The sequence below is a fragment of the Sus scrofa genome, chromosome 16 (genome assembly GCF_054392235.1).
Source record: "Sus scrofa isolate SSC_HxYL_T2T_F1_AM1 chromosome 16, Sscrofa_HxYL_maternal_Yorkshire_Landrace_v2.0, whole genome shotgun sequence".
Classification (NCBI taxonomy): domain Eukaryota; kingdom Metazoa; phylum Chordata; class Mammalia; order Artiodactyla; family Suidae; genus Sus; species Sus scrofa.
In genome coordinates, this window is record NC_139398.1 from 85,461,904 (window position 1) to 85,483,126 (window position 21,223).

Sequence of the window (21,223 nt, forward strand, 5' to 3'; positions counted from 1 at the left end):
TTTTGTAGGTGTGTTTGAGAAAGGTAATGCTATTAAGAGTGTGCTATGTGGAGTTGTCATTATGGTTCAGCAGTAACGAACCCGACTAGGATCCATGAGGGTGTGGGTTCAATCCCTGGCATCGCTCAGTGGGTTAAAGATCCAGCGTTGCCTTGAGTTGTTGTGTAGGTCACAGACTCGACTTGGATATGGCATTGCTGTGGCTGTGGCATAGGCCAGTGGTTGTAGCTCAGATTCGACCCCTAGCCTGGAAACTTCCATGTGCTATGGGTGTGGCCCTAAAAAAGCCAAAAAGCCAAAAGAAAAAAGAAAAAAAAAAGTATATTTGTTTGATTAGTTGTGGCCCTACCAAAAAAAAAAAAAAAAAAAAAAAAAAGAGTCTGGTGCATTCTATCTGTTTAGTTAGCCATCTGGTAAACTCCATTCTTTCTCTTATCTTTGCTAAGCACCACTCTGCCAGTTTTGTGAGGGTGCTGAGCTTACAATGGGGACTCAAAGAGCTCCAGCCCCTCTGAAACCAGAAGTCACATCCTGAGAAGGGTGATGTCAGGTGCCTGAGGTGGGTCAACTCAGTGAGTTCACAGGCTGCGCCCCCCGCCCCCAGCCCAGGATCCAGCTGCAAGATGAACGTGGGCTCATTCACAGAAAAACAGTAGTGGCCGTAGTGTTTTTGCATCCGCCGCCACTATGTCCCAGACACTGCGTAAAATGACAAGAGGTGTATCCTATTTCGTCCTCCCAAAGAGCATGCATGGGGCTGCCACAGCCCCCAGTTCTCTGCAGAAAACCCTTGGAGCTAGAGAAGGTTTGGAGGTGAGCATGTTTCCCATGACAGGTGAGTAATATGGGGCATAACTCCGTGGCACCTGCACAGGGTCTGGAGGCCACGCTCCATATCCAGTCTCTTCAGTGATGTTGCCATGACAAGCGGGTGAGGTTAAGCTGCTAATGGATGCTCTCCTGGCAGTTCTGGTCCATTCTGCCGCAAATGGTCAGGTCAGTCTTCTCTGCCATGTGAGTGAGGTGACCAGGTTTCAGAGATTTTTAGAGAAGCAGAGCAACCACATCTTTTTACCTGCATTTTTTTGTTTGTTTGTTTTTGTCATTTGGCCTCCCCTCGGCATATGGAGTTCCCGGGCCAGGAAGCAGATCCAAGCCGAAGTTGTGACCTACCTATGCTGCCAGTGCAGCAACGAAGGATCCTTTAATGGGAGATGCTAGGCCAGGATTGAACCCGTGTCCTAGCGCTACAGATCGGTTGTGCCACAGCAGGAACTCCTACCTGCATTTTGTAAATGAGGACATGAGGGTCACAGAGATGAGGTTCACACACACAGTTGAAGCGGGGCTGGGTTTGGATCCAGGCGCTGGGATCCCAGTGGAGCTTCAAGCACCACAGGAAGAGTCGCAATGCTGAGCATCCCTAAGGATTGTGTCTAGGGTCCAGCGTAAGCAGAGTTTGTAGGGACTTCTGCTCTGAGGGAGGTCCAGGCAGCCCTCCCGGCCTAACACAGGTTCAAAACCACTTTCCTTGGCCGGCCTTCAACAAAACTTTAAAAATGAAAAAATAAAATAAAATAAAAGTGGAGTCCTTCCAAGGTCTTGGGCACCCCCAAGGCCATAGCCAAAAAGCCCACTTCCATCCTGAAATACAGCTTCTCCGTGTCTGAACCAGCTGGGCCAAAGCCTGCACCAAATCAAGCTTTGAGGTGCTACTGATTCAATCGTATACATTTTAATTACAATATTCAGGACTGATTTTTTAGCTCGTTAGGCAGCTGACATTGACACAGCAGAGGAGACGCCTAAGAAGTCAGATGAAGCTGTTGCAGGGCCGAGGGGTAGAAAACGGTTACTTAGCAAGGATGTTTGGGGATGTTGGGAGGCCATCCTGGAGGCCTTTTTTCAGCTTGTTGACAAATCAATCAAACTGCTTGCACAGAAAATCAGCCAGTTGGACCAACTGGTCTCTCCTCTAGCTTTACTGGCCAAAAACAAGAGCAAAGAGAATAGTCAAAGCCAAGAGCCAGCCTAAGCACATTTAAAGAAGCTATAATGGGTATTACTTTCCCCTTGGGCGGAAAACTGCAGACATATTGGAATGTTTCAACTCGGAGGGCTCATTTTTAGTTGCATGAGACACAAAGACTGTATTGTCATCATAAAGATGTCAGCTGGCCCCAGCCTTCCCCAGGCACCTGCAGGCATGATTCATTTGACTAATGACAAAGTATCTGCATATGGAGAGAGTCCTACACCTTCCTTTGTTAAAATATAGTATGTTATCCATGCAGCCGAAGTTCTTTTTTCCGTACATGGCACTGACTCTGGGGAACTCCAGTCGGCTAAAGTATGGAGAAAAGCCAACATGTGTGAAATCCTCCCTGGCCTGTCTCGAGAACATCTTCAGGGTTACAGTCAAAGCTTCTAGTGGTTGCAGGTGAAAGGGCCCTTGGATGCTTTATCCAGCATCCCAGGTTGGGAGATGTCCAGTCCTCCAGTCACAATCCGGAAAGACCAAAGATTCATGGCTTCCTTTCACTTTGCTAAACCAGGGACCAAATCATAGAGAAGTGAATGGTTGAGACAGGTGTCGGGCTGGAGGATAACTTGTGGAATGTTCTAGTAGGGTCGTCCTGGGTTATTCAGCCCCAGGTGTCTGGTGCAGACACAAGAAGCTGCATTAGGAACCACTAGTTTGGAGTCTCGGTGTGGATGAGCGTGTGTTGGTCATGAGGAGGCTCCCTCTCCGCGCGGCATGCATCCACCAGGTGGAACAAGTGCATTTCCCAGGGCCCCAGACCACGGTGTCCAGGAGCAGCAAAGGGGCGCAGCTTAGTGGAAGACGCTTAGACGGTTTCGGGATGGATGAGGGATATGACGCCTGTGCTGCAAATCACACATGAGGCAAAGGCAAATCAGAGGGCTCCCAGGGACGAGCCCAGGTGATTAAAGTGTAGGCATCCCAGGGCCTGGGTGCAGGGGACAAACTCACAGGTCTCTCCACAAGCACCCAGGGGACCTCCCCATGTGGTCCAGTGGGACTCACCCACACCCGCAGTGATGCCCAGCAAGCATCTTCAGTGGTCCCGTTCAGATGCCGGTTGGACAGGTACGGGGAGAAAGGGTGATACTGGCCCCCTGGTGGTGCACAGAGGGGACACCTTGGGAGAGAACCAGATCATCAGGCCTGGGCAGTGGAGACAGAAAGCTGGCAATCCTTATGCGACTGGTTAGCACTGCGGTGCCAAGCCAACAGAGAAAACACGCGGTCCTGTTTTCCTTTGCCTGATTTTCAATAATCTCAGCTTCACAGACAAGGTTCAGATGCTGTCCTTATTCCCTGAAAGGCTCAAAGCTTTGACTGGAAAGTGTTTTATCAACACACCATGAATATCTTTTTTTTTCTCTCTCTCTCTTTTGTAGTTCTTTTTCAGAGATTAAGCAGCATTGGTTATGCTCCCTTGATGTCGCTCAAACCAATTCTATAGCAGAGACATAGGTCCATGTCAGCTCAGCTTTTCAACATTTTATATTTATAACTCAAAAAACATAAAGGTATAATTAAATAGGGAAAAACACTATAAAAATAGGAGGGTCATTTCACGACCTTTACAAGTTCATATTCCTTTGCCACAAATCCTTTATTTCTTTGGAATAACCCATTTTCTTTATAAGAAAGAAATGCAGAGTTCCCATCATGGCTCAATGGTTAATGAACCTGACTAGTATCCATGAGGACACCAGTGTGATCCCTGGCCTTGCTGGATCTGGCTGTGGTGTAGCTTGCAAATGTGACTCAGATCCCACATCGCTGTGGCTGTGGTGTAGACCAGCAGCTACAGCTCTGATTTGACCCCTAGCCTGGGAACCTCTATAGGCAGCCCTAAAAAGACAAAGGACCAAAAAAAGAGGAAAAGAAAAGAAATGCAACAGGAGTGAAGAAAAGTGGGACAGTAATATTTACAACGTGCACACACTGCATCTAAGAGCGCAGAATTTCACTGGGAAAAGCACAGTTTCCCTCTCGGAAAGAAAAAAATAGACTTATTCTTGTATACGCTTTTGTACTTTCTAATGTTATGCAGTGTGTGTCTATCCATATTCAAAAAATGCAATGGAAACCTAAGAATGACATATTGGAACACATTTTGAAATAAAATGAAATGATAAAGGAGAGGGGGCAATAGCCCAGCTTGCGGGTGAGCAGTGATGGAAGAGCAATAAAGGCATCCTCCATGGTCCTGGGACACAGTCCCGCTGCAGGCAGGAAACCTCAGCTTGTTAGGAACATGGAAAACGTGTTCCCTAGGGAGTTCCTTGTGGCTCAGCCCCTTAAGAACCTGACTAGTATCCAGGAGGACGTGGGTTCGATCCCTGGCCTCGCTCAGTGGGTTAGAGATCTGGCGTTGCTGTGGCTGTGGTGTAGGCTGGCAGCTGCAGCTCCGATTGAACCCCTAGCCTGGGAATTTCCATGTGCTGCAGGTGTGGCCCCAAAAAGCCAGAAAAAAAAAAAAGAAAACATGTTCCCTAGACCGTGGATCATGCTTCACTTGAAGCAGAAGAACAGTCTCATTCAAGCCTTTGAAAAACTGTCTCTGTTAAAGTATGAAGGTGATTGTTTGAACCTATTCAAAAAGTAGGTTATCCTCCGTAAGGGCGCTGACTTAAACTGTAGCCGGTGCTCACTGCAGAGAAATGTCTTGCTCAGGACATTGTACAGGGTCCTGGGATTCCCTGCGTTTGGGAATGGATGCGGGGCTTTCTGCCACATCCTCCTTTTTCCTTTGAGCTGTGGCGGAGAGGGCTCTTGACCAGGGTCCCCGTGGTCCTGTCTCCGCAGAGTTCAGCGTGTTCCACATGATCGCCGTGGGGCTGAGCAGCTCCATCCTGGGCTGCCTTCTTACGCTGCTCGTCTACACCTACTGCCAGCGGTACCAGCAGCAGTCCCATGACGCCACCGTCATCCACCCCGTCGCGCCCGCCCCTCTCAACACCAGCATAACCAACCACATCAACAAACTGGACAAGTATGACTCAGTAGAGGCCATCAAGGTAAGGGATCAGCGGCCACCCCTGCGGCCAGGTGTGCAAAGAAGGTCGGTGGACCCCCCGGGGTTGTTGGTGGCATGGGTGGTAGGGTGGGGACAAGATAAAGGGCTCTGTTTATGATGAATGGCCTTTGGAGCTTTGCTGTGCCTTAGGAAAGGTGGCTTCTCAGAATGGGAATTAGGTTGAAAGTGGGTCATGGAAATAGCAACATAGAAAATGCTGGAAAACAGGGTCACTGGTCACCGGCCAGGCTGCCCTTGCTGTGCCTCTGCATCCAAGCAGGGCTGGCACAAAGAGAAGCCCTCCACGCTCAGGACCCGCACACGCTGGGCAGCGGAATGAGGACCAGTCGCTTGGTCAGAGGACATACAGGTCCCTTGCAGGGATCACCAGGGCGGCGTTATAAAGACAATCTTCAACTAATTTTCAAGCGTATTTCCTTTTTTAGGGCCACACCCATGGCATATTGGAAGTTTCCAGGCCAGGGGTCATCGGCGCTACAGCTGCCAGCCTACACCACAGCCACAGAAAAGCTGGATCCAAGCCACATCTGCGACCTCTGCTGCAGCTTGTAGCAACACTGGATCCTTAAACCCACTGAGCAATGCTAGGGATCGAACCCACATCCTCATGCATACTAGTCAGATTCTTCTCCTGCTGAAGCACAGTGGGAATTCCTCAAGCCTATTTCAAATGCATTTCCTGCATTTAATCAAAAAAGTTCCTGCAGAATCCCTCATCAGTGTACCATGGCAATCAGAAAGCTGCTTAAATACCTACTCAGGGAGTTCCCATTGTGGCTTAGCAAGAAAGATCCCAACTAGTATCCATGAGGACACAGGTTCAATCCCTGGCCCCGCTCAGTGAGTTAAGGATCCAGTGTTTTGGTGCACTGTGGTATAGGTCGCAGGCATGGCCTCAGATCCCACGTCGCTGAGGCTGTGGTATAGGCCAGCTGCTGCAGCTCCGATTCAACCCTTAGCCTGGGACCCCTCCATCTGCTGCAGGCATGGCTCTGAAAAGGAAGAAAAAAAAATTTACTTAGTTATAAATGCTAATATTCAAAGTGTTTGCAAATTTGAAATCACTGGTTTTAGGTCTCCAGGAGGTTTCAATTTAGGTTTTCTAATTCTTGGAAACTTCCTGACTCAAGTTCAAAAGTAGAGTAAAATTCACAAATAGACTGGTATGAAAACCTACCTCATTGTAGTTACAAGGCAAGTCCTCATCAAAGCAAATGATGTGAGAGACAAGTAAGTGAGAAAACTCATTTTTCAATAATGAGCCCTACAAGAGAACTCAAATTCAGCATACAGCTGGCCCTTGAACTGTGCAGGTCCACTGATGTGGAGTTTTTTTCAGTATTAAATGTGACAATACTACATGTCAGGGGGTCGTTTGAATCCAGGATGCAATACTGCAGATAACAGAGGAAGTTCCAATCTGGAAGAAGCAGGGAAATGGAGGGCTGACTATAAGTTATACTTATTTTTTGACTTCAAGGAGGGTTGACACCACTAACACCTGCATTGCTCAAAGGTCAACTGTAATTCTCTCTCTTTCTCTCTCTCTCTCTCTAATTTTTTTTTTTCTTGTCTTTTTAGGGCCACACCCACAGCATATGTAAATTCCCAAGCCAGGGGTCGAATCAGAGCTTCAGCTGCTGGCCTACGCTACAGCCACAGCAATGCAGGATCTGAGCCACATCTGCAGCCTACACCATAGCTCATGGCAATGCCAGATCCTTAACCCACTGAGCAAGACCAGGGATCGAACCCACATCCTCAGGGACACTGGTTGGATTGGTTACCACTGAGCCATGATGGGAACTCCTGTATTGTCTCGTAGTTATATTCTTTTTCTGAAATATTTACTGAGTATTCTTAAATCTTCTATTTTATTTCAATTTTTTATAGGCATTTAACAAAAACAACTTGATCCTGGAGGAAAGAAACAAATATTTCAACCCACATCTCACTGGGAAGACCTATTCCAACGCCTACTTCACAGATCTCAATAACTATGATGAGTACTAAGAGCTCTTCTATTTTTGGCTTCTTGTAATTCCCCAGTTCCTCGAGGCCTGCTCTCCACGCCTGCCCATGTCTCCAACACTTCAGAGATGGAGTTTGGAAACATTCCAAGTGCATTTCAAGCCACACGTATCCCATCGCTGCCAAAAACGCTCGTCCTTAAAAGCAACAAATCGTCTAAACATGGCATCACGAAAATCTGTTCTACAATTTTCCGTCATTGTTTAATGAGCCATGGTGTGAAATCTCTTTATTGTGTTGAGTCCATTTTTCTAACGAGTCAGTTGTTTTCTTGAGCTTTTTTGTAAATGTACCACCCACATTGGAAGGAGTCTTTAGAAATATGAACATCCTCTTGCTCATGAGCGCAAATCTTCATGATGATATAATTCAAGAAAATCGGCACTTTATGTGAGAGCCCACCCCCCAACCTCCACCTGGTTTATAATATTGATAAAATGAAGAATATGAATGTGGCCGTACAAAGACTCACCATGGAGCTCCATCTTCTCGGTCTGGATTATCCTGTGTGTGTTTGGACCTGGAATGATTTTTGCCTGAGGACACCAGAGATTTAGCTTGGCTTGCAACCACCTGCAGAGGTGATGGTGTGGAGGGTGAGGTGCCCCGCCCTTGGTCTTGACGCGGTCACTGTGTTTTCTCTGGGGGAGGGGAGTGTTAAGGGCAGAGGTACAGACTCCGTGAAGGGGGCACGTGTTCTACAGGTTCCTGTGAAGCCAGCCTTATTCTGACGTATGGATGTCATGACATTTCAGGGAGCTCCTTGCCACGTGGTTGGCTTGGAAGCCCACCTCTCTGGTCCAGAGTAGCATCCCCAAGAAACACTCCATAAAATAACCACTTGTTTAACATTTGGATAATAGACTCTACACCTCTCCTTTCTCTGCAAAGAAGAATCTTGAACATTCATGATGCCAATGAAGAAAGTCTTGAAAGGACTGAAATAGAATTGAAAACAACTTTTTTTTTTATTTTCCATGTTATGGAAAGTTTTGAAAGAACTTACGTGTAATGAAAAGCAACTTTTTTTTTTTTTAATTTTACATCGCCCTGATAGAACTCCTGTATGGCAGTCAGCCTCTAACAAGAGCATTGATGACGTGCAAAGTTGGCTTTCTGCAGCTCATTGCTGTACCTATTGAAATGCTCCCCATGGAGTTCCCCTAGTGGCGCAGTGGTTAACGAATCCGACTAGGAACCATGAGGTTGCGGGTTCGATCCCTGCCTTTGCTCAGTGGGTTAAGGATCCGGCGTTGCCGTGAGCTATGGTGTAGGTTGCAGATGCGGCTCGGATCCCGCGTTGCTGCGGCTCTGGCGTAGGCCGGTGGCTACAGCTCCGATTAGACCCCTAGCCTGGGAACCTCCATATGCTTCGGGAGTGGCCCAAGAAATGGCAAAAAGACAAAAAAAGAAGAAAAAATGAAATGCTCCCCATGTACCAAGCTGTCATTTGCTGCCTCCAGGTCAGGTGAGGAGATGTTTGGCTCTGGTGCCTTTTGTTTTTTATCTCAGTGCTGCCTTCCCACCCACCCACTCCCCCTTCTCCCTGCATGGGGGCAACAGCATTTCCAGAAGTACCTTGAGAAATCAGGGTATCCAGTTTTTAATGATCCCTGTAGTTCTGAGCTTCAATCATTCATCAGCATTTCAGAGGTGTTATGATACTATTTGGTGGTGTCCCCAGAAGAAAAAAAAATAAAACAGGATAGGGAGTTCCCATCGTGGCTCAATGGAAACGAATCTAAGATCCACAAGGATCCCTGGCCTTGCTCAGTGGGTTAAGGATCCAGCTTTGCCATGAGCTTTGGTGTAGGTTGCAGACACTTCTCAGGTCCTGCAATGCTGTGGCTGTGGCATAGGCCAGTGGCTACAGCTCCGATTCAACCCCTAGCCTGGGAACTTCCCTATAACATGGATGCAGCCCTAAAAAGCAAAAAAAAAAAAAAAAAAAAAAAAAAAGAATTGATTACTCACAAAAAAAACCTGATACATAACATATGGCAGTTAGGTGAATAATTACTGAAAGTTAGAAGAAGATTAAAACTGTTCATTTGATGCCTCTGGGTGCTGTGACAAAGGCCTGGGTGGACATTCAAACATGTTCTTATTGATAAAATGAAGCTTCAGATCTCTGAAAACATATACTATGGGCCTTGAGGAACACAGACTTTTAGCATACATGTTTTTACCTATTCAACTTAAAGAAAATGAAAAATCCTATCCTTAGAAATGAGTGTTGTTGCGTTCAAAATATTCTCATATACCCAGATTTTCAGAAACAGCTCTACTAAAATTCATGCTGAAATTGCAAGTGGGATCTGAGAGGTCTGAGAGATTTCAAATGAATGGTGTTCCAGGTCTTTCCATCGGGGAGGTCAAGATACATACCCCACATTCCTTTGTATGCTGAGTGAGCGTGCTCTGTCTCCATGCAGAGTCCACACTTAGGAGGTGAATATAGCCAGGACGTTTTCTCATTGTTCTTAGGTTGCATTTTCATTGGATGCTGCTACCTGCCTCATCACTTTCCTGTAAGAAAAATGCCCTTACTGTGTAGCACATTTTAGCTGTTGTTTTAATTCCTCTCCTGCAACACTTTCTAAACTTAAATGGTCATTCTATCTTCCCTAAGAGGAAGAATACTGATATTTCAAAACAGCATTACTGGATTTGATGGGAAATGCTTTTTAAATGACATCCAAGTTGATCTTTAATCAGTCTATGCAATAACCAGGGAAAACACCCTCCCCCACAACAGAATTTTCATGTTACTCATTATGTAAACCTTTACGATTATCACTCATTTTTGTTCCCTAACACTCTATTCAAAAGAAAATTGTTCTGCTCTCTCCCCCCTCCGTCCCTCTCACTTATTTTACAGGATATCAATTGGTTTAGAATAGTTTTAGCTATCATCTAAGTATTTTGACAAGCTATGTAGTAACTTCTGTTTTCCCATCACTGTGGAGCTATTGCTTATGTGTCCATGCCTCCCCCCATTAAGCTTCCATGTGATGAGGTTTCACGGGGGTATCTGCCCACTTCTGCTGGAACCTCCTTCTTACAGCAGCCCTTCCTTAGGCTGTGATGGTTGGGATTTCTGCCAACATTTGTCCCATTTTTCTGTGTGACTTCTTCATTCTCTTTTTACCTTTGTTCTTTTCCTTCCCTTTCTTCCTTCCTTCTTTTTCTTTCTCTCTCTCTTTCTTTTTCCTTCTTTCTCTTTTTCTTTCTTTTTCTTTCTCTCTTTTACTTCCTCTCTCTTTCTGTCTTTCTGGTAGAAGAAGCACAAATAGAGACTAATACTTTTAATTTGCATCTCTCTGAGCTTAACATCAAATGACAATAATCACAGTGTAATGTCTAAGGTTATTTCTGGAGACAGTTGAAGTTTGGCTGGTGTCCATTAGGAAACTGGCTTCAGCCTCACATTTAAATTTTTTGGACGTGATTCCCAGTGTCCAGTGTTTTCTCTGGACTAGACTAGTCACTGTCTACTATCCCCCCTACAGTGCCACAGAATCCTTGCAGGAGGCCTCCCCAAAATAGTGCTGGTTGATGGTGTTGATGACACTGAGGGCTGTGTCACTCAAAAGACATGGACTCCGTGAACTCTGGGGGTGCAGGATCAGGCGCTACTACCTAAAGCCCCAGTGTCCCCCAGATTCGGGCGTTTCCTTACCTGGTTGTCTGACTCCCTTTAGGCTTATTTCTGTGCTGCTGCCCCTGGAAAGTAATGGGAGGGAAGATCTGAACCTTCCTGATCCTTCGGGAACATTTCCATAAGCCTGTATTTTGTCACTAGAATTGGCATTAACACCAGGGAAAGGAGTTCCCATCGTGGCTCAGTGGTTAACGAATCTGACTAGGAACCATGAGGTTGTGGGTTTGATCCCTGGCCTTGCTCAGTGGGTTAAGGATCTGGCGTTGCCGTGAGCTGTGGTGTAGGTTGCAGACGCGGCTCAGATCCCATGTTGCTGTGGCTCTGGCGTAGGCCAGCAGATACAGCTCCGATTTGACCGCTAGCCTGGGAATCTCCATATGCCGCGGGAGCGGCCCAAGAAATGGCAAAAAGCAAAAAAAAAAAAAAAAAAAAACTAGGGAAAAAGAGGGCTCCCTGGGTGTGTGGAGGGTTGGCAGATGCTAAGTGAACTGGGAGCAGTAAAGCGTGAGTGTGAGGGCGTCTCTGCCACGGAGAAGCCTCTGTCCCCAGGAAGGGTCAGCCCGTGGGGTGGGCATGAACCAGGGGTCTGGCCCCACTGACTCACCAGTGATGCCAAAGAAGAAGGAAGAGAATGAGGGAGGTGACCTTGAAAAGAAGGGGACCTGGCCACTCCCAGCAAAGTGATATGGACAGTCCCAGGTGGGGACCCGTGATGGGCAGGCACAGTCCCCTGGGTCTGACCCCTGGATGCTCCGGCATCGACTGCCCAGAGTGCAGGCGAAGGTGCCCCTGTTTCCTTATTTATCTGCAAAAGGGTGAAATTCACAGGAATCAAAGCCTGTGTGGAGAGTGTTCCCACTGGGGTCTTTGGCTGAATTAGTGGGTCAGATGCCTTCAAAGCCTCAGCAGGGGAACCCCAGGTCCCCAGAGGCTCCGGAGGGGGCATGTCAGAGTGCAGGGCAGATCAAAGGAGGTTTGGTTTAAAAATATATCAAGTCTGCCCTCAGCTCATCACTTTGGGCAAACACTTCCTTAATGCACAGTGGAGGGGCAGCCTCCTTAGTGTTTGAATTTGCAAATATCCTGATGCATTTTTATGACATTTTCCTCAATTTTCGAACAAATCACAAACGTTTCCCTGACCCTGTCAAACTTATAGACTTTGCCCTGTGGTCATCAACTTTCTTTTAGCCCCAGGGTGTGTTTTATATTTCAGTGGGGTTTTCTTGTGGCATTTAGAGGTAACCAAATCGAATTCAGTCTTTATGTTTCAAAAGATGACTCTGGGGCACCTGGCCAGAGGCAACAGGTAGCAGTGGTGGATGCCTTGCACTGAGTCGGCCTCAGAGCCGCTGCTCTGCAGGTGGCAGCACTGTGCTCGAATCCCACAACTCTAATAATCATTGTCTTTGAAGGCAGGGAATGAAAACAATAACCTTAAATGTCTTCATATGCAAACTCTCTGCTTTTTTTTTTTTTTTTTTTTTGGCTGCTCTGCAGCACCTGGATGCTTCCAGGCCAGGGATCAGATCAGAGCTGCAATAGTGACCTATATGACAGCTCCATCGACATCTTTTACCCACTGTGCCAGGCTGGGGATTGAACCTGTGTCCTGAGCCGCCACTGATCCCGTTGCGCCACAGTGGGAACTCCAGCTCTTTTTTTTTTTAAGATGATAGAAATTGGAGTTCACAGATCTCACTGGCCATAACCAGACTATTCTTTCTTTCTAAGCTATTATTTCATAATTCATGTTGACTTGGTAATGTATGTTGACATGACATTACCCAAATGGATTACCTCTGATTTTCTATTATCAGACACTAGAAAGCCTTTCTGACCCTCTGCTTCTCTGATTAGTGTTTTGAAATGGGGAAACAGAGAGTTAGATCTGTTTTGGTCCGAGAAATGTACAAAAGGGAATGCCAAATATTTCACAGTGTGTTACTACGTAAGATGAAATATTAGGAGACCAGGAATTTATTTCTGCTGTTCTTTCCCAGTGAGGTCATTAATAATAATTGATTTAAATATGTCTTATAACTCTATAAATATAGAACCAAGGCCTTCTGGTCATCTATTCTGATAACATGATAAAACACAAACAAATATATTGCTTTAATCCTTGCTTCTTTCCTTTTGGAGGAATTGAAAAGTAATGAACCAGATGTGAAGTTGAACTGTTAGCAGGGATTTTTCTATCCCACACTCCTTTTTTATGGATTTAGGTTAAAGATACATTATGGATATTTTTGAAGAGATGGATCAGGGTGGGTTTTTTTTAATGGTCATAGGTTGTATCATCAAAAATGTGGTACATGTTACAGAAACATTAAGAATGGGAACCTACTCTCTTTTGAAAATATGTTCACATTGCAAAAGGTCTAAGAGCATATCATCAAAACCAAAATCACCGTGACCCAAATGCACTGTTCCCAGGTAAAGCTCTCTCATATAGCATTTTCAAAAGACCACATTAGCTCTGCCAGGAAAAATCAATCAAGCTTGTTACCCGTGACCAGATTCCGTGCCAATCCTCAGTCAGGCAAACAAATTTTACTTCGACAACATGGTAATGGTAACTAGTCAAAGATACTTTAAGACATGAAAGGAAAGAAATAGAGATTTTAAAAAAAATACACTCAATGGCATTCCTTAAACTAAAATTCATCCCGCCTTTTCCTTCCTCAGAAATCTGAGGCCAGCCATTCAAACACTGTCCTGTTCTTTCTCAGCTTTTTAGCAACTTAATGCCAAATGGCCCAAATAGTAGATATTCAAAATGGTCCACGTGTTAGATAAATACAAGCTGGGAGTAAAATCTGCTCCAGAAAATCCAAACTATCTTTCTATCATGTTCCTAGGAAGAGAGCATCATTAGTAAGTGAAGGTAGTTTAATTTCCTATAAAAAGTTGCCAGTGCCTTGTTTAAGACGATGATGGATCATTTCCTTTGGATATTATTGGTTCAAAGCATAGGACTGATTGGCTATACTTTGAAGAAAATCTTTCTTCCCTGCCTCTTTGAACTCAGGAACAGAAAATGAACAAAAAGCACGTCATCATCAGATGTGATTTTTGACCCCGCTGGGGCTGTGGTACCAGAATGGGTGCCATGGTGTCTTCAGAATTTAGGTCAACCAACTCCCAGCCTTCCAGAAACTGACACGGCTTTAATTTTACACTTTCCAAAAATAAATACAAACAAACAACCTTAGTGCTTGTTCTGTAGTCGCACTGTCAGTGGGCTGCCTCTAGCAGTTAGAGGGTTTTGTTGATGTCCCTCTCCAGGCATGTCTGTAGGCAAGGAGCATCATTTGCAGGCTGGTCATGACTGGTACAGCGCCAACGGATGGATGAGAACTTCCGGGAATATTGCCTGCTGTTTGTCTGTCTGAAGTCAGTGTCAAAACTGCATCCCAAGTTCATGAAGTTGTCACTCAGTTTGGGTTAAGAAAGCCAGTAGTGTTTTCTCTGCTAACGTGGATAGCTCTTCCCCTGTAACGTGACTTGGCCAAAATCGAACTTGAACTTCCACACTTTGAAAGAAAGCACAGTATGAACCTTAACATAAGCATCTACATTGACCACTAAAAGTCTACATCCTGGGCAGAAAAAGGCACAAACTTGGTCCAAGGTAGGATTCTTCAAAAGCATCTAACTAAACTTGCGTGTTATGCCACTGGATGTGACTTTTGAAGACGTTATGAATTGTTCAATGCCTCCTTCTGTGTTAATTTGCTGTTGCTGTTTTGTGATACAAAATAAACTTATCCGGGATTGTTTCTTCTTCTTTTTTTTTTTTTTTCACTGAACCTTCTCCAAAGCCACCTTGAACCCTTGGTAAACTTACAGAAAGTTACTGACCTTGAAATTATTTTTTTAAAGGCAATATGTATTCATCATAATGAGCTTTTTTAGAACAAGGTAGCACTGTCTCCCCTAACACGAGTTTTAGGTTGCCCTGTTGGAAGGCTTGTGGGATTCTGGAAATCCTCTCTCCCTCAGGACTGTTGGGTGTACCACACTATTTTTCAGTTTTGACTTTCAAGGCTGCCTTGGAAAGCTAGTTGTTAGAAGTATGAAATGCAGATTTTCCAGGGGTCTCCACTGTACCCTTTCCTCTTCATCAGTTCCCTGGTCTTCAGGGCTCACGAGGGAGCTCCCCAGGTCTACATCTCAGTTGTCGGACGACACCCAACAGATAACGTCGTTTTCAAAATCGGCTTCAGCCCCCAGTCCTGGCACCACATGAGCTCATGGCCTGCTGCCTGGGATCGAGGGATGGAAGTTCAGGGAAGGGGGGACGGGGAGGTCACCCAGCCCATCAGCAGAAACCCTTTCTCCCCTGCTCTCAATGCTGGGGAGATCCAGCGTTTTTATAAGGGAAAATGAGTTGTTATTACAGACGTGAACGTGTCCCACTCACTCACTGCTCCTGGCAAATTCCATGTCTAGAACCCGAACCTCTTCATCTCTTTTAAAGAATAAATTCATGAAGAATGATCCCGAGTGCTGCCAACAGTCCAGCAAGCTTCCTTTCACCGCAGCCCCGTTTGGGGAGACAAAAGAAGAGAATCCCGACGATGTACAGTAAAAATTGTATTATATTTTTTGTACTTACGTTTTATGTAAATAGTTTGTCTCATTCAATTGTACGTGAGCATTGAAATAAATCCTGCCATTTAGGAAACAATTTGGCATGTTTCTTTGCATAACCTCAGAGTCCCCTGCGTTCCCAGGCATGCAGAGGCGCCGTCTCTATCAAAGGAGAGCATTTAATCAGAGTGAGACTGCAGGCAGCCTCCTGGGTACGCCCCACACCGTGCTCCTGTGTGGTCAGATGCTATGGCCTCTTGTATGGAGGCCAAGACCGGATCAACCAGCTTCCTGATGACTCTGATGTCATAAACAACTTTTACAAACATTTCTATGGGTGATAGGAAAGTGGGCCGTGGAAAACCTATCAGGTTTTTTTCATTTACAAGGTGTTGGTATCCTGTACCCTTCATGATGGATTTATATTTATAATAGGTTGATCTTCTCTACAGAAAATATAGTCCATTCTTCCTTGCATAAAATGAGGGCTTTTTTCTAGAATGAATTGCTTACTACCAGTCAGCACAGTAACTTAGCTAGAAGAGCCTGAAATCCATATTTCAATGTTATGATCCCATAAAATCTCCCTCTCTCTCTCCATATGTGTGTGTGTTTAGATATACACACAGGTATGCATATAAACATATATACATCAAATATATATAAATATGTGTATAATTTCACATGTATTCAATGTACAATTGACCGAAAATTAATTTAATATTTTAGACACTAAAATTAACATAATAAAATAAAACTGTACACAAATATGAACAAATGAAGCATGTTAAAATGAGTAAACTTCTTTTAACCCAAACTAATGGAATATGAATTTTTCGAATCTCTTTTTACCCAGATGATCCAGGCTGACTACACAGTTAAAAGACTTCACTCACCTGTTGGAATGTTGGATGTCCTTTAGTGCTAAGTGGAAGAAGAATTTCCTACGCTTTTGGGGGGAGGCCTGTTCTTTCCCACTGAGCAGGCTGACAATCTAGATTGTTAGCTCCAGCTATGTGTTAATTTTGTTTTTTGTTTTTTGTTTTTTTAGGGCCTCACCCACGGCATATGGTGGTTGCCAGGCTAGGGGTCAAATCAGAGCTGTAGCCACCAGACTAGCTACAGGCACAGCAAATGAGGGATCTGAGCCACATCTGTGACCTACACCACAGCTCATGGCAACGCCAGATCCTTAACCCACTGAGTGAGGCCAGGGATCGAACCTGTGTCCTCATGGATGCTAGTCAGATTTGTTTCTGCTGAGCCACGACGGAACTCCTGCGTATTAGTATTATCTTGGGAGATTTTTTGTTTATTTGTTTTTAAATATAATCCAGACCCCATCCCAGGCCAATTCAGTTTGAATTCTGTGTATCTGTATTATATGAAATATTAACATTTTAAAGCATCCCATGAAGAACCTACATTTGACAGTTAGTTTAGAAAGTGAGTGGAATAAGTGTGGTACCACAGTTTTCTGCCTTGTGATTTTTTTTCCGAATCTTTGTATTTAGAGTGATATATTCTAATATTTAGACATTCTCACACAATGCTCATGTGTCCATCTCCTCTTTTTAGACCTCATTTGTTCTTAAAAAATAAAATTAAAATAGGATATAAAGGGAGTTCCCATTATGGCTCAGCAGGTTAAGAACTCAACAGTGTCCCCAAGGATGTAAGTTTGATCCCTGGCCTCCCTCAGTGGATTAAGGATCCAGCGTTGCTGCTGCAAGCTGTGGCATAGTTTGAAGATGAGGTTCAGATCCCGCATTGCTGTGGCTGTGGCGTAGGCCTGAAGTTGTAGCTCCAATTCGACCCCTAGCCTGGAAACTTCCATAAGCAGCAGGCATGGCCATTAAAAAAAAAAAAAAATGATTTAAAATCCCTTCCTGGACCTGTTTGAAATACATAATGTAAATTTCCATTTAAAGTGTCCTCTTAAGCCTAGCTTGTGAAGAATAGCAGAAATAATTGAAAGTATTGACTGCACAAATGTAGGTATTTAAAATAAGAACAAATTGTCCTTATAATAATATCTGAAACTGTGTTATTTTTCTGGAATTAATACTTGTTTATGCTTCGTTTATTTCTTTAAAGTAGTTTGTTTATGAGATCAAAGAATGTCTGCAGGGACTCTTCGCTCATCAATCCTCTTGGCATCCATTTTTCTTGGAAGGATTTGAAGCTCTCACCCACCCTGCTATCGTAGTCACATCAGAACCAGAACCTAAAGCAGCAGGAGTACATCTGATAAACATTTGAGAGTTCTGGGTAGTGCAGAGCTCCTAAGACCAGCTGCTAAAAGCATAACAAAGAAAATAAATTTAAGGAGTTTCCGTGTGGCTCAGTGGTTAACGAGTCTGACTAGGAACCATGAGGTTGCCGGTTGGGTCCCTGGCCTTGCTCAGTGGGTTAGGGATCCGGCGTTGCCGAGAGCCGTGGTATAGGCTCGGATCCCTCATTGCTGTGGCTCGGGTGTAGGCCAATGGCTGCAGCTCCAATTGGACCCCTGGCCTGGGAACCTCCATGTGTCGCAGGAGCGGCCCTAGAAAAGGCAAAAAAAGACAAAAAAAAAAAAAGAAAAAGAAAAATGTAAAAGGTAAGCCCTTGCGAAGTGATTAGCAGTACACAGGAACAGCAAGAGTTCATCTCTAGTTTGAAAAACTGCTCCTAATATTTTCAAACTGAGTCTTACCATAGAACACAGAACTTTATTCAATTGTGTTTTCCAATTTTTTTTCTTTTTCTTTTTTTTTTTTGCTTTTTAGGGCCGCACCCACGGCATAGGAAAGTTCCCAGGCTAGGGGTCTAATCAGAGCTACAGTTGCTGGCCTACACCACAGCCACAGCCCTGTGGGATCTGAGCCACATCTGTTACCTACACCACAGCTCACCGCAACGCCAGATCCTTAACCCACTGAGTGAGGCCAGGGATCAAACCCACATCCTCATGAATACTAGTCAGATTTGTTTCCACTGAGCCACGATGAGAACTCCAAGGATGGATCCCATTCTAAAGCATCTCAAGTTTATCTAATTTGGGTGTCCTGAAAAGAAAAGGAACACAAAATTCATACTACAAAGTCATGTATGAAAATAAATGTTTATTCAGATTTTGAAAAGACACCTCTACATGAATATGTAGACAGAACCTCTATATTCAAAAAGACTAAAAATTCATATTCAGAAACAAAAAAGTCAAGAAAAGTAACAGAACACTTATGTTAACTGCCAGACAAAAACGATTATGTTGCAAGAATAGGAAATAATTATGAATCAAGGTTGATTTATCTTTAAAATAACACCTTGTTCTGGGAGATCCCATGTAAAATTTTCAGATGTTTGCCCAAATTTGGAACACGTCTATCATGTACAAGCTAAGAGATTACAGTGATTCCTGCACAGTCCAGCCTTCGGCTCTGTGTTTCCAGATCTTTCTTCCCCACTGTTTGCAGACCGTTGGGAGGCTGTGCACTGCAAGACAGCCCCGCGGATGCTGCACCGTTGTGTCAGCACACGGATAACAGGACAGGGGGAGGAAGAGAGCTCCCACGTGGACAAGATATCTGCAAGGACCTACCTCTCTACGGAGGTCACTGCAACCCATGTATACACTCCTCCCTCAGCCCCGTTTGATGTATCTCCACCTCAGTTTCCCTGGAGAACCTTCCAGAAGGGCGCACAGCTGCTCCAACCTCCCCTCACAGAAGGGGACCTGTGAGGGAGAGGGAGGGAATCAGGATGGAAAGAGAAAGGAGTCTTAGCTGCCACTGGACTCTTTACCTGATCCCATTTGAGGAAACCACAGGGCCACCTGCGCGTGAGGGGCTCTGGGGCATGTGCTCCGTCATCTCCATGACGCCCCCCTCTGGACCTCCAGGCGCAAGGTCTGATGGAGACACCTGGTGGTATGGGCCTGGGCTCCAGGGGCAGCTCTGCCCTTAGGGCTGGTGACCACCCGTGGCCTTAATTGGCCCTCAGGCCCTCCCTCCACCCAGAAGAGGGTGCACCTGCCACTCTCAGGACCGCCCTTCCAAGGCAGAATAAACTGGATCATGTTGAAAAACAGAAAAAGACCAAACCAAACCAAACAACAAAACCCTTCTCTGAGCTTCAGTTTCTTATCTGTAAGTGGAGATAATGAGAGCGCCTATCCAGACACACGCCATTTTATGGCACTTCACAGATACTGTGTATTTTACAAGCTGAAGCTTTGTGGCAACTCTGCACAGAGCAAATCTATTGGCGCCGTTTTTCCAACAGCATTTGGTTACTTGGTGCCTCTGTGTCGCATTTTGATAATTCTCACAATATTTCAAACCTTCCACCAGCAAAAGGATTATAATTCACTGAAAGCTCAGATGATGGTAAGCATTTTTCAGCCATCAATAATTTTTAAACTAAGGTACATACTTTTTAGATAGAATGTTATTGCACACTTAATTGACTGGTGTTTAGTGTAAACATAGCTTTTACATGCACTGAGAAACCAAAGAAATTGTGTAACTGGACTTATTGTGATATTCACTTGATTGCAGTGGTCTGGAATCAAACCCACAACATCTCAGAGGTCTGCCTGTATTGAATGGTTGTCTCTTTGGATGCACCTGCGACATGCAGACGTTCCCGGGCCAGGGATGGAACCTCTGCCACCGCATTGAGAGCCACTGCAGTGACAACACCAAGTCTTTAACCCACTGAGCCACAAGGGAACTCCTCAAAGGTCGTTGAGATGATTCCTTGAGTTAACACAAGCAAAGCACTTAGCAAAAGGCCTGGGCACACACAAAAGGTTGAACAAACATGTCATTACTATTACTACTTTTATTGTAAATGGAAGGATAATATTTAAATGAGTCATACTTTTTTGCATACTCCTTGTGGCAGCTGAGATGTTATACAGCTTAAAGAACAAAAGAAAAAAAAAAAAAAACCCACAGCATTTGGAGAGGGAAACGTGCTTTCAGTTCAAGTGATTATCAGAACAGATATATGTCCACAGTAGGAAAACTGCATCAGGCTGGGAAGATGGCTGATATTTGGGGGATTGTTCCAGGGTTGACCAAACATAGGTAAGTTAAGATTGTCCATTATAAAGGTGCCGGTGGGAAGGAACCATTTAGATTCTTGATGGTTCTGGTCTGTGGAATAGAGAGCAACCTGAAGTATTCTCTCGATAGGGATGGAGTAAGACAAGTAGTTGTAGAAGTCCCAACAGGGGACCATAGAGAGGGAAACCCAGGGACCTTTGGGAGATCACTGTAAGTTAACAATTGGTCAAGAAAGCCATCAGAACAAGGCAGGCTTGCTTGACTAGTGGAGGTGTGAGATATGCCTCAGGCCATTGGGTGGGAGATGAGGTGGGGTCTGCATTCAGTTTTTAGACCCAGGGCAGGTGTTTAAGGACCACCCTTCTGCTGATTTGAATAAGCACCATGACAGTCCCAGTTGGACCTTATAGGGTCAAATACTGTCTTACCAGATACCAAGGATGAATTCTTTCTAGAATAAAGAGGAAGAGGCAGTCTTATCCAACCTCCACTCCCCCTGGATAATAAACTGTAGCCCACCTAATCCTGGGGCCGAGCTTCCATGCCCGCCTGCCCGCATCTCTCACAAGTGTCCTCTCTTAATAAATCTATTCCTTGCCTATCGCTTTGTCTCTTGCTGATTTCCTTCTGTGTTGAAGCACAAAGTCCAGACACTGGGTGAGTGATCTTAATTTAAAAACTGTGTTCAAGCCCCAATATGGGTTTAGGCTGGGTTCAAGTCCTGACATGAGGGTTCCAGTCCCAACTGGGTTCTGACTAGGTTCAAGTCATAAGGGCTGTCAGTTTCACTCTCTTCAGGTTAT

General features: G+C 44.8%; 1 protein-coding gene across 17 annotated transcripts in view; it reads left to right on the top strand.

The window, feature by feature from the left end:
* Positions 1-15,466, top strand: part of SEMA5A (semaphorin 5A) — a 530,468-nt gene extending 515,002 nt beyond the window's left edge. For 16 of the 17 annotated variants that reach the window (XM_085001952.1, XM_085001944.1, XM_085001950.1 and 13 more), the window contains 2 exons: positions 4,844-5,055; positions 6,969-8,807. In XM_085001952.1, coding sequence (XP_084858078.1) covers positions 4,844-5,055; positions 6,969-7,088 — 332 coding nt within the window. In that variant the 3' untranslated portion in view covers positions 7,089-8,807. Of the gene's footprint in view, positions 1-4,843; positions 5,056-6,968; positions 8,808-14,061 lie in introns of those variants that run through there. The other variant, XR_014831038.1, reaches the window with a different exon arrangement.
* Positions 15,467-21,223: the final 5,757 nt, after the last annotated feature.